Genomic DNA, 13,806 nt, shown 5'->3' on the forward strand with positions numbered 1-13,806 from the left:
ACGCTGCTGCTGCTGCTGCGGAACTGTGCATGGTGGCGCGCCCGCGGCCGCGGCTTGCCACAATGCTGCTCCCTCTCCTCCTGATTCCCTTGCTGCCCTTCCCCTTGCCCAAACCGCGCTGGCTGCCACTTCCAGACATCTTCAATGTTTTGGGCATATAGACAAAAGTTTTTTAAAAGGGCGGGTGAAAAGTGGGGTACTTTAATGGAGTGGGTTGGTTGGTGAGGTGACTGAGTGAGTGTCCCCTAGTACAGTAAGTAAGTAGTAACAGTCAGGAAGTACAACTAGCAGTTACAATAATCAGTAGTAATCACAAGTAAATTTAGTGTGTGTACACTCAGACAGTGAGTGCACGCAGGCAGGAGCTAGTAGCCTATGAACACAGTGACTGAGTGTCCTAGACTCCTAGTACAGTAAGAGTAAGTAGTAACAGTAAGAAGAACTAACTAATTACAATAATCAATCAGCGATCAGAAGGAAATGGAGTGTGGGTGTGTGTACACTCAGACACTGAGTGCACGCACGCAGGAGCTAGTAGCCTATGAACACAGTGACTGAGTGTCCTAGACTCCTAGTACAGTAAGAGTAAGTAATAACAGTAAGTAGAACTAACTAATTACAATAATCAATCAGCGATCAGAAGGAAATGGAGTGTGGGTGTGTGTACACTCAGACAGTGAGTGCACGCACGCAGGAGCTAGTAGCCTATGAACACAGTGACTGAGTGTCCTAGACTCCTAGTACAGTAAGAGTAAGTAATAACAGTAAGTAGAACTAAATAATTACAATAATCAATCAGCGATCAGAAGGAAATGGAGTGTGGGTGTGTGTACACTCAGACAGTGAGTGCACGCACGCAGGAGCTAGTAGCCTATGAACACAGTGACTGAGTGTCCTAGACTCCTAGTACAGTAAGAGTAAGTAGTAACAGTAAGAAGAACTAACTAATTACAATAATCAATTAGCGATCAGAAGGAAATGGAGTGTGGGTGTGTGTACACTCAGACAGTGAGTGCACGCACGCAGCAGCTAGTAGCCTATGAACACAGTGACTGAGTGTCCTAGACTCCTAGTACAGTAAGAGTAAGTAATAACAGTAAGTAGAACTAACTAATTACAATAATCAATCAGCGATCAGAAGGAAATGGAGTGTGGGTGTGTGTACACTCAGACAGTGAGTGCACGCACGCAGGAGCTAGTAGCCTATGAACACAGTGACTGAGTGTCCTAGACTCCTAGTACAGTAAGAGTAAGTAGTAACAGTAAGAAGAACTAACTAATTACAATAATCAATCAGCGATCAGAAGGAAATGGAGTGTGGGTGTGTGAACACTCAGACAGTGAGTGCACGCAGGCAGGAGCTAGTAGCCTATGAACACAGTGACTGAGTGTCCTAGACTCCTAGTACAGTAAGAGTAAGTAGTAACACCAGTAAGTAGAACTAACTAATTACAATAATCAATTAGCGATCAGAAGGAAATGGAGTGTGGGTGTGTGTACACTCAGACAGTGAGTGCACGCAGGCAGGAGCTAGTAGCCTATGAACACAGTGACTCAGTGTCCTAGACTCCTAGTACAGTAAGAGTGAGTAAGTACAAGTAGTAACAGTAAGTAGAACTAACTAATTACAATAATCAATCAGCGATCAGAAGGAAATAGAGTGTGTGTTGTGTGTGTACACTCAGACAGTGAGTGCGCACACGCAGGAGGTAGTAGTAGCCTATATGAACAGTGACAGTGAGTGTCCCTACGGGTACAGTAAGAGTAAGTAGTAAGTAAGTACAACTAACAATAATCAAACAGTAATGAGAAGGAAATAGAGTGTGTGTACACACAGACAGTGAGTGAGTGCACACACGCAGGAGCTAGCTAGTAGCCTATAAACAGTGACAGTCAGTGAGTGTCCTACTCCTAGTACAGTATAACTACAATACTATTAGTAAAGGACAGCAGAAATACTGGTATAGAATATGAGAGAAATAAACAGAGGACAGCTGCCCACAGAGGCAAGGCCCCCCTGAGGCCTAAACCTGTAAGCTTGCAGCAGCTGCCTGCAGTTCTCTAATGTAACACACAAGCTACTAACTAAAATACAATGTCTATCTAACTAACAACAATATAGGTGTATATGGCAGGTGTAGGTGAGCAAAAACGCTAGGTAAATGACCACAATAGAGCACTTGCTAAGCCAAAGCACAAAGGAGCAACTCTCTCTCTGTACAAGTCTCAGGCAAGCATGGAAAAACCTAACATGGCGGCCGCTATTTATAGGGTAGGGGCTGGCCAGGGTCCCCCTCTGTGATTGGCTGCCATCAGAGGGCCTGGGAGCCCTCTGATTGGCTCTAAGGACATCAATCTGGGCTATGACGCTATTCGAGCTCGGTACCGAGCTCGAATAGCGCCGGGTGGCTCGAATAGCTCGAATAGTGAATGGGCTATTCGAGTGTACTCGGATAGCCCATTCGAATAGCTCCAGCTATTCGGAGCTCGAATACCGAGCTCGAATAGCTGAAAAAGAGCTCGAATATTCGAACTACTCGAATATTCGAGCTCTGCTGAGCACCACTGCAGAGAACCTGTTTTGTTTTTTTTTCACTACAGATTTTCTTTAAATACTTCAAGAAACAGAAGGAAGCAGCAGCAATAGTCCCGGCAGGTTGGCTCAGAGCTCCGGGGAGTGATGATGCCAGGGGAGCCTGGCATGTAGCGAATATGGTGGGTGCTGGACAACATTGTGACTTTGGCCAGGGACATCGGATTCAGGGTTGCTCGGATACCCCCAATCACGATTCGAGTGATCACAAATTTGACTCACTTTCAAATTGACTCGTGATCCGATCACAAATCGAAACAGATATTCGACTCGAGTCGTGATTCGTGATTAAAAACCCGCTGACTTCAACGGTTAATAGCAAAGTCCCCTTAAATGCCAGAATCACCAAATTTCCAGGTTATGTTAAGAAGAAAAGTGGGAGCAAGGGAACATTTTTTTTTTTCAAAAAGACCTTATACTTTTTGAGAAAATTAATTTAAAAATTTCAAAGAAAAAAAGTATACATTTAAACAGGAACTCCAGTGAAAATAATGTAATAAAAAAAAGTGCTTCATTTTTACAATAATTATGTATAAATGATTTAGTCAGTGTTTGCCCATTGTAAAATCTTTCCTCTCCCAGATTCACATTCTGACATGTATTACATGGTGACATTGTTACTGTGGGCAGGTTATGTAGCTGCTGCTAGCTGTTCTGGCTGTTACAGACAGCTGTAAACAGCCATTTCCTGTCTGTGAACATTGTTACATTGTGGCAGTTTGCCCAGAGTACTGCGGTACTCAGAGCTTCTTGTGGGAGGGGTTTCACCACAATATCAGTCATACAGCGCCCCCTGATGGTCTGTTTGTGAAAAGGAATAGATTTCTCATGTAAAAGGGGGTATCAGCTACTGATTGGGATAAAGTTCAATTCTTGGTTGGAGTTTATCTTTAAATGCGGTAAATGACAGTTTAATTAGCAGTTAATAGCAAAGGCCCCTCACATCCTAGCAACACTAAATTTGCAGGATATATTAAAAAGATAGTGGGAAACAACATATATTTTTTTTTAAATTCAAACATTTTATTTATTTATTTTGTTCAGAATGTGGGAAATTAAAAAAAAAAAAAATGATGTGGAGTCCCCCCTACCCAGCATATTTTAAGATGCCCACCCCCCTCCCAGGAGAAATCTTACCCATTTCCATAAAGGGTCAAATTAAATGAAAACACAACAACAACGAATAAAGTACTTTAATATTCTAAATTAACCATAAATACTTACCTGTACCTTTAAAAAAAGTTCAGGAGGATCCCCATTGGTCGATAAGGAACCAATGCGGAGCCTTGGAGGGAAATAAAAAGATTCTTTTCTCTCAGCTATACTTAGTAAAGCTGAGAGAGCGTCCTCTGCAGACACATTGCCGCCGGCTCCCGCTGACCTCCCCACCTGCCCACGCCTATTACTCTCACCCATGCTGGCACCCAGTGCACCCATGGGTGTACTGGGTGCCTACATGAGTGAGGGTGACAGGTGGGGAGGACAACGAGAGCCGGCGGCAATGCGTCCGCATAGGTGGATGCACTCTCAGCTATACTTAGTATAGCTGAGAGCTGCAGCGGGGTGCGACATGTGTGGTGGCGGCCGGCGGTGATCTTCAATCAAGTTGTTACAGTCAGAAGATTGCAAGATTAGAGGATATTGGTGTGGGATCATTTCCGAGGATATTGGCGTGGGAACTTTTTTAACGGTATAGGTAAGTATTTATGGTTAATTTAGAATATTAAAGTACTTTATTAGTTGTTGCATTTTTATTTAATTTAACCCTTTATGGAAATGGGTAAGGGGTACCCCTATATTCATTTCTCCTGGGAGGGGAGTGGGCATCTGGGGTCCCCTTCTTAAAGGGGACTCCCAGATGCCACCATGACCCCCCAGGGAGTCGTTGCCCCACCTCCTCCTGGGGCACTGAAGGTGGGGTAGAGCCTGTTGTCCATTCATTGAACAAGGGCTCCGGGGGGGGGGGGGAGGGGAAGGCTTGGCTGCCCCTATCCACCAGAGGGTTGGGTAGGAGGCGCCCGGTTCAGGGAATGTCACAATATAGGATGCTTGTAACACTGTAATGGTTGGTTAGTCCATTCACTACCACATATGAAATTACAAATATGGAATAATAAAATTGTCCTACCTCACAGGTGTTTGGCAGGACATAAAGGCTCATAGGAGTCACGATCAAATATTCGAGGGGGGGGGGGGTGGAAAGGACGGTAGGGGTCTACGGTGGCGCGGGGATGCGGGTGTATAAGGTATATGGTGTCTGTGAGTGATCATAGACATGGTCCCTATATGATTGTGGTGACTTCGTTGTTGATTCGGGGTCTATATCTAATAACTGGGTAGTAAATTGGGGGTCTATGCTATGAGTAGTCAATCTTATAGTCTTTTATCACAGGTTGTGCTCCAGGCAAATGTTGAGGCCTTCTGGTTGCAGAGTGTTTTTTTTTTTTTTTTTTTTTTTTTTTTATATATATACATGCTGTGTTAATGTCATCTGAGAATCGCCATTTGTTTTTAAAGGCACTTTTTATTGACCTGAAGAAGCGGCTTTAGGCCGAGAAACGCGTTGTCGAAGTGCACCATTTGTAAAAATAAAAAAATTTCGAATATTTGATCGTGACTCCTATGAGCCTTTATGTCCTGCCAAACACCTGTGAGGTAGGACAATTTTATTATTCCATATTTGTAATTTCATATGTGGTAGTGAATGGACTAACCAACCATTACAGTGTTACAAGCATCCTATATTGTGACATTCCCTGAACCGGGCGCCTCCTACCCAACCCTTAAGTAATCGTATTTCCTCATATATACTATATATTGAGGGTGATTTGAGTCGAGCCCTTCGACCTAAAATCAATTTTTACCAGGAGCAGCGACCAGCCAGGAAGCACAAGGCCGAGTGGAGACGGTACTTCTCCACATGCTAACACAAGTGGTTGCCTATAACGCAACCCAGACTTAGTGGGCTCCCGGACTTGTTTGTGTTTTTCTCGTCGCCTTTACATCCTATCCACCAGAGCCCCCCATACCATGGACCATGCGGGCTGGTATAGATCAGAGTGCGAAGCCCCAGTTGGCCGGGGCTCTGCATTCTGGTTATCCCAGGCTGCATGGGGGACAAGGGGTTAAATATGCTGGGTAGGGGGACCCCACGTTATTTTTATTTATTTTTTTAATTTCCCACACTCTGAAAAAAAATTACATTTTTTTAAATTTTTAAAAATATATTGTTTCCCACTATCTTTTTAACATATCCTGCAAATTTGGTGTTGCTAGGATATAAGGGGCCTTTGCTACTAACTGCTAGTTGGCGGGAATTGTTTCACTAAAAACTAAGAGTCATGTACCACATTTAAATTTATACTTTTTTCCTTTGAAATTTTAAAATTGATTTTCTCAAAAAGTATAAGGTCTTTTTTGAAAAAAAAAAATTCCCTTTGCTTCCACTTTTCTTCTTACCATAACCTGCAAATTTGGTGATTCTGGCATTTAAGGGAGCTTTGCTATTAACCGTTAAAGTAGGTGGGTTTTGGCGGTTTAATAACGGCTAAATCCGTGATCACGACCCGGATTTGGACCACGATCACGAGGTCGTGATGAGCAACCCTGATCGGATGGTGGCAACAGAGGCAGTGGTTCTCCCTGGGAGCAATGTAGCAGTATTGTGGGGCTAAAAGACACCAACGATGCAAAAAAACCCTCAATCCCTATTTCCCAGCAGCTATGAGCAACACCCAGGTGTGAGAATCCGCTCAGCTGCCTGCGCAGACAGGCAGCCTTTTGACCATTGTTTAGGTTTGCTTGCTGCAGGACTCTGGAAAGGAGACCTTCTGTCAGTTGTGCAGCTTGTGTTGCTGAGGGATTTGCATACATTAGTCATGCAAATCCGTTACCTGCCTTCTTTTGATGACTGGCACTATAAAAGCATTCTGCTCCCAGAATGCTTTGCTGGACATTTCCCTTCCATGGTCTGTTCCTGATGGACACTGCTGGAGTGTCAGCCATTGCTATCTAGTATAGTTAATTCCTGGGGGGTGCGTTAGGCTCCCCTTCTAGTCCAGTCAGGTTGTATTATCTGTTTTGCCTGTTCCGTCTGTCTTGTATTTGGATCGTACAAGCCCTAGCGTTAGCGGCTGTGGATCCTTCTGATTGAGTCTGGAGTGTAGGTTGGAACAGCGGTTGTTTCTGCCTACCTCATCTGTTCTGTCTGCCGTGTGTTTGGATCGCACTTGCCCTAGCACTAGTGCTGGGGATCCTTCTGTTCTGCTACTCTGTCTCCTGGGATCGCGCTACCTACTTTTCGCTAGCGCTGGGGATCCTTCTGTTCTGTCTTCTGGGATCGCGCTAGCCACTATTCGCTAGCGCTGGGGATCCTCCTGTCGCTTGTCCCTGTTTTCGTGTGTCTGTCTTGTCTGCTGCGCTTGCTGGAGGCTCGGTGAGGTAACCGTTAAGCAAGCGCTCGCGTCCTCTGTTTCATGTTTGTCTGTTAATGGTTAGTTAGGCGTGCTTGTCTCTATTGTGCTTATCACGTGGAGACCACGCATAACCGCGTGCACTGTTGCGAATGAGTGCGGTGTTTGCGGTTAGCTAGCTTTTGTTATTTTCCTTATTGTAGTATTTGCTGTGCCTTTGCTACTCTCGTGCTCCGCCTTGCTGTACCTTGTGTCACGTCTGGCGATCGCACCTCTCGCGATCGCGTTCCTGCTTCTTATCTGCTGTGGTGTGTGCACAGTCGGGGGTTGGCAACTAATTTTATGCACACACACACAATCTGTCTCTGTGCTCACTCTCAATCGCTTCTCTTGCGATTGCGTTTCTTCCCTTCGTACAATTCCTGTCTGGTGTGTGTGGTAGGGCAGAGGAGCTGTTCCTCTGCACTCCACAGCTCCACCTGCCGACAGGAATTTCCCTCTGCAGGTGCATAGCACCTAGCCTGGGTGTCCTCAATTATACGCTTGTGGAGGAAATCCGCCGCGTCAGCGCACGTCTGGTGCGCTGACCACGGAGACGATTCCGCAATCATTACAGAATGTCCAGCCAAACCAAAATTCCCAGGGCAGAGGGAACCTTCGATTTTGTTCAGATGTCATTGCCTGAGGCAAAGGCATATGTGGATCCTATTATAGGTAGGATCGCACACTACATTAAAGCAGTTAAAAAGTCTGTCCTCGTTCCTGACCCCAACCCATATGGAGATTACCTAGATACTGGGTTGTTTGAACCGCCATTTGCCTCATGGAAGATTGGGGCCTTGTTGGAAGAGTTTGATTTCGATTGGAAAGCCTTTTGCGATTTTTATATCGCAAAGAGCGCGGATGACCTGAATGATTGTCTCGACTCTATGTACCTTTTGATCGATTCTGATGAATGTGATGAGTGTGATGTGGATCTGGTGATTTATGTGTGGCAGACTATTTTGGACGAATTGCGCACACACACCAACCAATTATTTCCAATAAAGAGACACCATTGTCACATGATTATTCCTGTCTTTCTGGGGCAAAGCAAGTGAGTTTGGACACTGTGCGACCTGAAATGAATGGGTGTGCCTCGACTGTGGACACCTGCGTGAATTCTGATGGAGTTTCTCCCGTCTGTTTAGAGGTTAAATCTGTGCGATCTGATGCCGGTTTCTCAGATGTTCCTGTCGATTGTGATCGGCGTGAGTGTGTCAGGTTTGTCAATGATTTGTGTGATCCCTTGTCATGTAAAAACAGATCTTCTTCTCTCAGTACTACTTTAATATCCTCCATCTATGATCTTGCTATGGGGAAAATTCCCAAACTATGCAGTTTCAAGAGTAAAATTAATATGATTCCTCATGTTGTTGTCACAACTTCCCCTGACATGGTTCAGTATGAATGCTCAGACCTAGTCAGGTGTGAATGGGAGCCCCCGTTCCAGAAAAAACAGCTCGAAGCGTTGGCGTATGAATTGGAGAACGATTCAGAGTCGTTTTGTGAGTACTACATTGCCAGAAGTGAATCTGTCTTGAGAGCATGTATAAGTTATGCTTCCGCCTTAAGAGAAAAAAAGGGGTGTGAATTTGACTTTGTGAGTCCGCTGATTTGTATGTGGAAAATGATTCTGAATGAATTACGTGTACGTCATTCAGGTGACGTTTGTAAAGGTACATTGTCAGCTGGCGTTTCTGAGATCCAGCAATCCAGCCTGGAGACCTCAGAATCCCTGTCTTTGGAGTGTTCGGTTTCGCAACCTAAAGCGATTGTGGATTCGCAAATTTTGCGTTCTGTCTCCTCGGATTCGACATCGTTAGCCGAGTCTAAGAATGAGACAGCACTTTGGTTTTGTGAACCTGATACTGAAGCACCTTTGCTCTGTCCAGAGAAGATGTCTCTGAGCCTGCCCTGTATCATGAATAAAGACATTATGTCCACTCGCATTGACATTTGCGAGTCTGATTCTGAAGTAAGTACTGACTCTCCACCCAGTAATCTGGATGAGCCAATATTACCTTGTTTAAAATCTCCTGCAGTGTCCCTAGAGGCTCGTCTAGGTATTGCAACCATTGTTACCGGTTTCTCTGCTATTTTGGAATTGCAGTCTGGTTTGACTGCTATGGAGGAATTTCCCTGCAGTGAAACGAAACTCAGAAAGCCAGAGTTAGTTTCACTAGATATTTCTGTGTATCCCTGTCCTGATGATGAAATTCAGTCTCAGTTTATGGTGGAACCTTCCCTGGGACATCTGCCCGGTTCACAAAATAAAGATCAAGCCTTGCCCTGTAACATGGATAGTTTAGAATCCTTCTTAGGAAACTTGAAAAAGGATGTTCCTGAGGTCCTGTCTGACCTCCTGGAGATCTCCGAGTTCCTCCCAAAGGGTGCAGAACTTGTAGGAGACGTCTCCTGCCCCCCAAGTCCTTCTGAGGTGTTGCCCACTTCAGTAGGCATTGCTGCCTTGCTGGCTATCTTTTCAGCTCTGATGGAGCTTCACGCCTGTGTAGTCAATGATGATATTATTGTCACAGAAATTTCTGAATTTGTATCCGAGTCTTCTTTTGAAAGTCCAGTGCCTGTGACCTCCACTCATGATGTTTCTCTTCCCGGTACTGGTTTTGGTCTTGACGTGCCGGACTCTGAGGTTGGCAGTTCCCCGACATGTCCTGAGGTTTCTCCTGTGCTGGTGTACCCCAGTGTGCTCTGTGACCCAGAAAGCCCAAGTGTGCCTCGGTTACCAGCGTACTCAGATGCTTCCTCGGTGGAGACATGCTCTGATATGGCCTGCCTGCTTGCATGCCCAGAAGTGGTCCCTGAAAGTCTTGATCTTGATGGGTGTCCTCGTAATTTTGAATCCGGAATGGTCATTGGTTCCATGGGGGTTCTTGGTAATTCTCCATGTGAGCCTGGTGATTGTTCTACCCTCTTGGGATCTCTGTGGAGCTTCAAAAGGTTCTGGGAGATTCCGGGAGAGATTTTGCTTGGTACCCTGGATAAGATCAACGGTGGCTTTTGTGTTGTAAGGGACACTTCGAACAGGTATTGTGGCAGGTTTGGTATTTTCGGACGCTCCTTGGAAGGTGGTGGGTATTGTCTGGAGGGTGTTGATGGCTTCTTCTCTGGCGTTCACAGTCCTGATGGGTGTTATACTGAGACTGGTAGTACTGATGGGCATGTTTCGGTGGCTTCTGTTTCCGATGAGGTCGGTTTCGGGTGGACTGACTCTGGAATTGGACCTTGCCGGGCTGCCCCGACCTTCATGAGTCTTCTGTTAGAGTGGTTTGGAGATATCAGTTTTGAGGGTCGTCTGGAATTCGACCCTAGGAGGGGGGGTACTGTGAGAATCCGCTCAGCTGCCTGCGCAGACAGGCAGCCTTTTGACCATTGTTTAGGTTTGCTTGCTGCAGGACTCTGGAAAGGAGACCTTCTGTCAGTTGTGCAGCTTGTGTTGCTGAGGGATTTGCATACATTAGTCATGCAAATCCGTTACCTGCCTTCTTTTGATGACTGGCACTATAAAAGCATTCTGCTCCCAGAATGCTTTGCTGGACATTTCCCTTCCATGGTCTGTTCCTGATGGACACTGCTGGAGTGTCAGCCATTGCTATCTAGTATAGTTAATTCCTGGGGGGTGCGTTAGGCTCCCCTTCTAGTCCAGTCAGGTTGTATTATCTGTTTTGCCTGTTCCGTCTGTCTTGTATTTGGATCGTACAAGCCCTAGCGTTAGCGGCTGTGGATCCTTCTGATTGAGTCTGGAGTGTAGGTTGGAACAGCGGTTGTTTCTGCCTACCTCATCTGTTCTGTCTGCCGTGTGTTTGGATCGCACTTGCCCTAGCACTAGTGCTGGGGATCCTTCTGTTCTGCTACTCTGTCTCCTGGGATCGCGCTAGCTACTTTTCGCTAGCGCTGGGGATCCTTCTGTTCTGTCTTCTGGGATCGCGCTAGCCACTTTTCGCTAGCGCTGGGGATCCTTCTGTTCTGCTACTCTGTCTCCTGGGATCGCGCTAGCTACTATTCGCTAGCGCTGGGGATCCTCCTGTCGCTTGTCCCTGTTTTCGTGTGTCTGTCTTGTCTGCTGCGCTTGCTGGAGGCTCGGTGAGGTAACCGTTAAGCAAGCGCTCGCGTCCTCTGTTTCATGTTTGTCTGTTAATGGTTAGTTAGGCGTGCTTGTCTCTATTGTGCTTATCACGTGGAGACCGCGCATAACCGCGTGCACTGTTGCGAATGAGTGCGGTGTTCGCGGTTAGCTAGCTTTTGTTATTTTCCGTATTTCCTTATTGTATTATTTGCTGTGCCTTTGCTACTCTCGTGCTCCGCCTTGCTGTACCTTGTGTCACGTCTGGCGATCGCACCTCTCGCGATCGCGTTCCTGCTTCTTATCTGCTGTGGTGTGTGCACAGTCGGGGGTTGGCAACTAATTTTATGCACACACACACAATCTGTCTCTGTGCTCACTCTCAATCGCTTCTCTTGCGATTGCGTTTCTTCCCTTCGTACAATTCCTGTCTGGCGTGTGTGGTAGGGCAGAGGAGCTGTTCCTCTGCACTCCACAGCTCCACCTGCCGACAGGAATTTCCCTCTGCAGGTGCATAGCACCTAGCCTGGGTGTCCTCAATTATACGCTTGTGGAGGAAATCTGCCGCGTCAGCGCACGTCTGGTGCGCTGACCACGGAGACGATTCCGCAATCGTTACACCAGGTAAATAGTTATTGTTTGCCTGAGAGAGGGTCTTCTCACTTGGACATCACTCACACATTCCCTGGTAAATCCTGAGTGTCAGGTGATAAAAAGCTTGCATTCTGTAAGCCTCATATCTCCTTGAGTTGCATATGGCCCTTTGCCTTTTATCAGTACTATTATTATTATATTATTGAGACAGCAGGGAAAAGTTACAGCACTCTACAATATTCTCCAATTCTTCTCTGTTCAATATTGGATATTATTCAGAGAGATAAAAATAGTGAAAAAAAGGTTAACTGACCTGTCCAAAATTAATAGTGTCACCTATAGGGACAAAAGACTCTATATAGGAGAAGTTGATTACCTTGTTTAGTTTTATGCACATTTGAATCAATTACACTGATTCTAGGTTTTCCAGAGACGTGTGGATGGTTCTGTTGATTTCTATCGAGATTGGAAGGCTTACAAGACGGGGTTTGGCAGTCATCTGACAGAGTTCTGGTTGGGGAATGATAATATTCATCAGCTAACATATTCAGGTAATGGCCACTTACACTACAGTCTAGGTTCTGTTTTGTTTTTTGTTGTCTTTGTTAATAAGGGTAGTTAAGTAAAATACTTTTGAATATTGGACCAATCAGAAAATGATGAATTTTACCACAATCATGTGAATATGACGGAAATTTTTGATCAATCACAAGACTCAGAAATACTCTGTGGCATTATTTTTTTTATTATCATTTAGTATTTATATAGCGCTGACATCTTCCACAGCGCTGTACAGAGTATATTGTCTTGTCACTAAACTGTCCCTCAGAGGAGCTCACAATCTAATCCATAGTCTTATGTCTATGTATGTATCATGTAGTGTCTATATCATAGTCTAGGGCCAATTTTTAGAGGGAAGCCAATTAACTTATATGTATGTTTTTGGGATGTGGGAGGAAACCCACACAGACACAGGGAGAACATACAAACTCCTTGCAGATGTTGACTTGGCTGAGATTGGAACCGGGGACCCAGCGCTGCAAGGCAAGGGTGCTAACCACTATGCCGCCGTATAGCAGGCCTTGGGCTCGATTTCCGAAAAGGTGCTAACTCAGCCATCACGCGCTAGACATTTGCGCGCGCAAAGTAAAGCGCTAACTAGTTTTGACCAATGCAGCCTGCGCAAAGTATAACGCGCGCAGGATGTGTTATAGTAGCGCGCACAGAGATTAGCTGTGCCCGATGCGTGATTTGTGCGCTAAATATGGTACTTCGCGCACTAGATAGATCAATTGTGGTAATGTACTCAGCAGACTTAAATTAGCCCATAATAGTTTGCGCGCGCTAAATTGACGCTGAGCGCCAGTATCGTCTTATTTCCTAAGTTCACATCGCGTGCAATTGTTTTCACTACGCGCGATCTGAGGCGTCATCACGTCTTCACGCGAAGTACTGCATTAGCACACGTACTCTTGTTTTAGCGCACGCAAAACTTTGCGCGCTACACTTTGCGCGCGATTTCATTTTTCACCAGATTTGGAGTGAGTTTAGACGTGCTAAGGGCCAGTGCTAAAGTTAGCACCGTTTTGTAAATCGAACCCCTTGTTCTAGAAACAATGGGGCCCCTGGGCAAAATTAACCTGCCCCCCCCCCCCCCTCCCTCCTTCCCCAACAGACACCCCCAACCAAAAAGTAGCATTCGGTGCCCTTTTTTTGCAGTCAAATCCCCCCTGGGCCCCTAAACCGGCTGCTCCCTCCCCCCCCAAGCACCATCCAACTTAACTGATTTTTCCTGGAACCCCTGCAGAGTCTTTGGCAGAGTAGGGTGTCACCTCACCTGGCACTGGCAGGCACACTTTTGTGTCAGTCCATGGTTCTATGCACTCCCAGACATAATCCTCGCAGGTACTCCTCTCCTCCATGACATGTTATTACATAAAATCATGCCATGTGTCACAGCGGTGGATGAAGATGGGAGTGTATGGAGGACACAAGGTGGCCACACACCATACAATTTTTTGAATATCTGTTTAATTTAAGAATTGCAATCAGTTTTTCTGACTGATTGTAACATTTCAAAAATA

General features: G+C 45.6%; 1 protein-coding gene across 1 annotated transcript in view; it reads left to right on the top strand.

Moving 5' to 3' along the window:
- The window catches only part of LOC137527922 (ficolin-1-like), a 118,511-nt gene that overhangs the window by 23,783 nt on the left and 80,922 nt on the right, over positions 1 to 13,806 (top strand). The window contains exon 6 of the mRNA XM_068248989.1: positions 12,144 to 12,273. Within this exon, the coding sequence (XP_068105090.1) occupies positions 12,144 to 12,273 (130 nt within the window). The remainder of the gene's footprint in view (positions 1 to 12,143; positions 12,274 to 13,806) is intronic.

The sequence above is a fragment of the Hyperolius riggenbachi genome, chromosome 8 (genome assembly GCF_040937935.1).
Source record: "Hyperolius riggenbachi isolate aHypRig1 chromosome 8, aHypRig1.pri, whole genome shotgun sequence".
NCBI lineage: Eukaryota > Metazoa > Chordata > Amphibia > Anura > Hyperoliidae > Hyperolius > Hyperolius riggenbachi.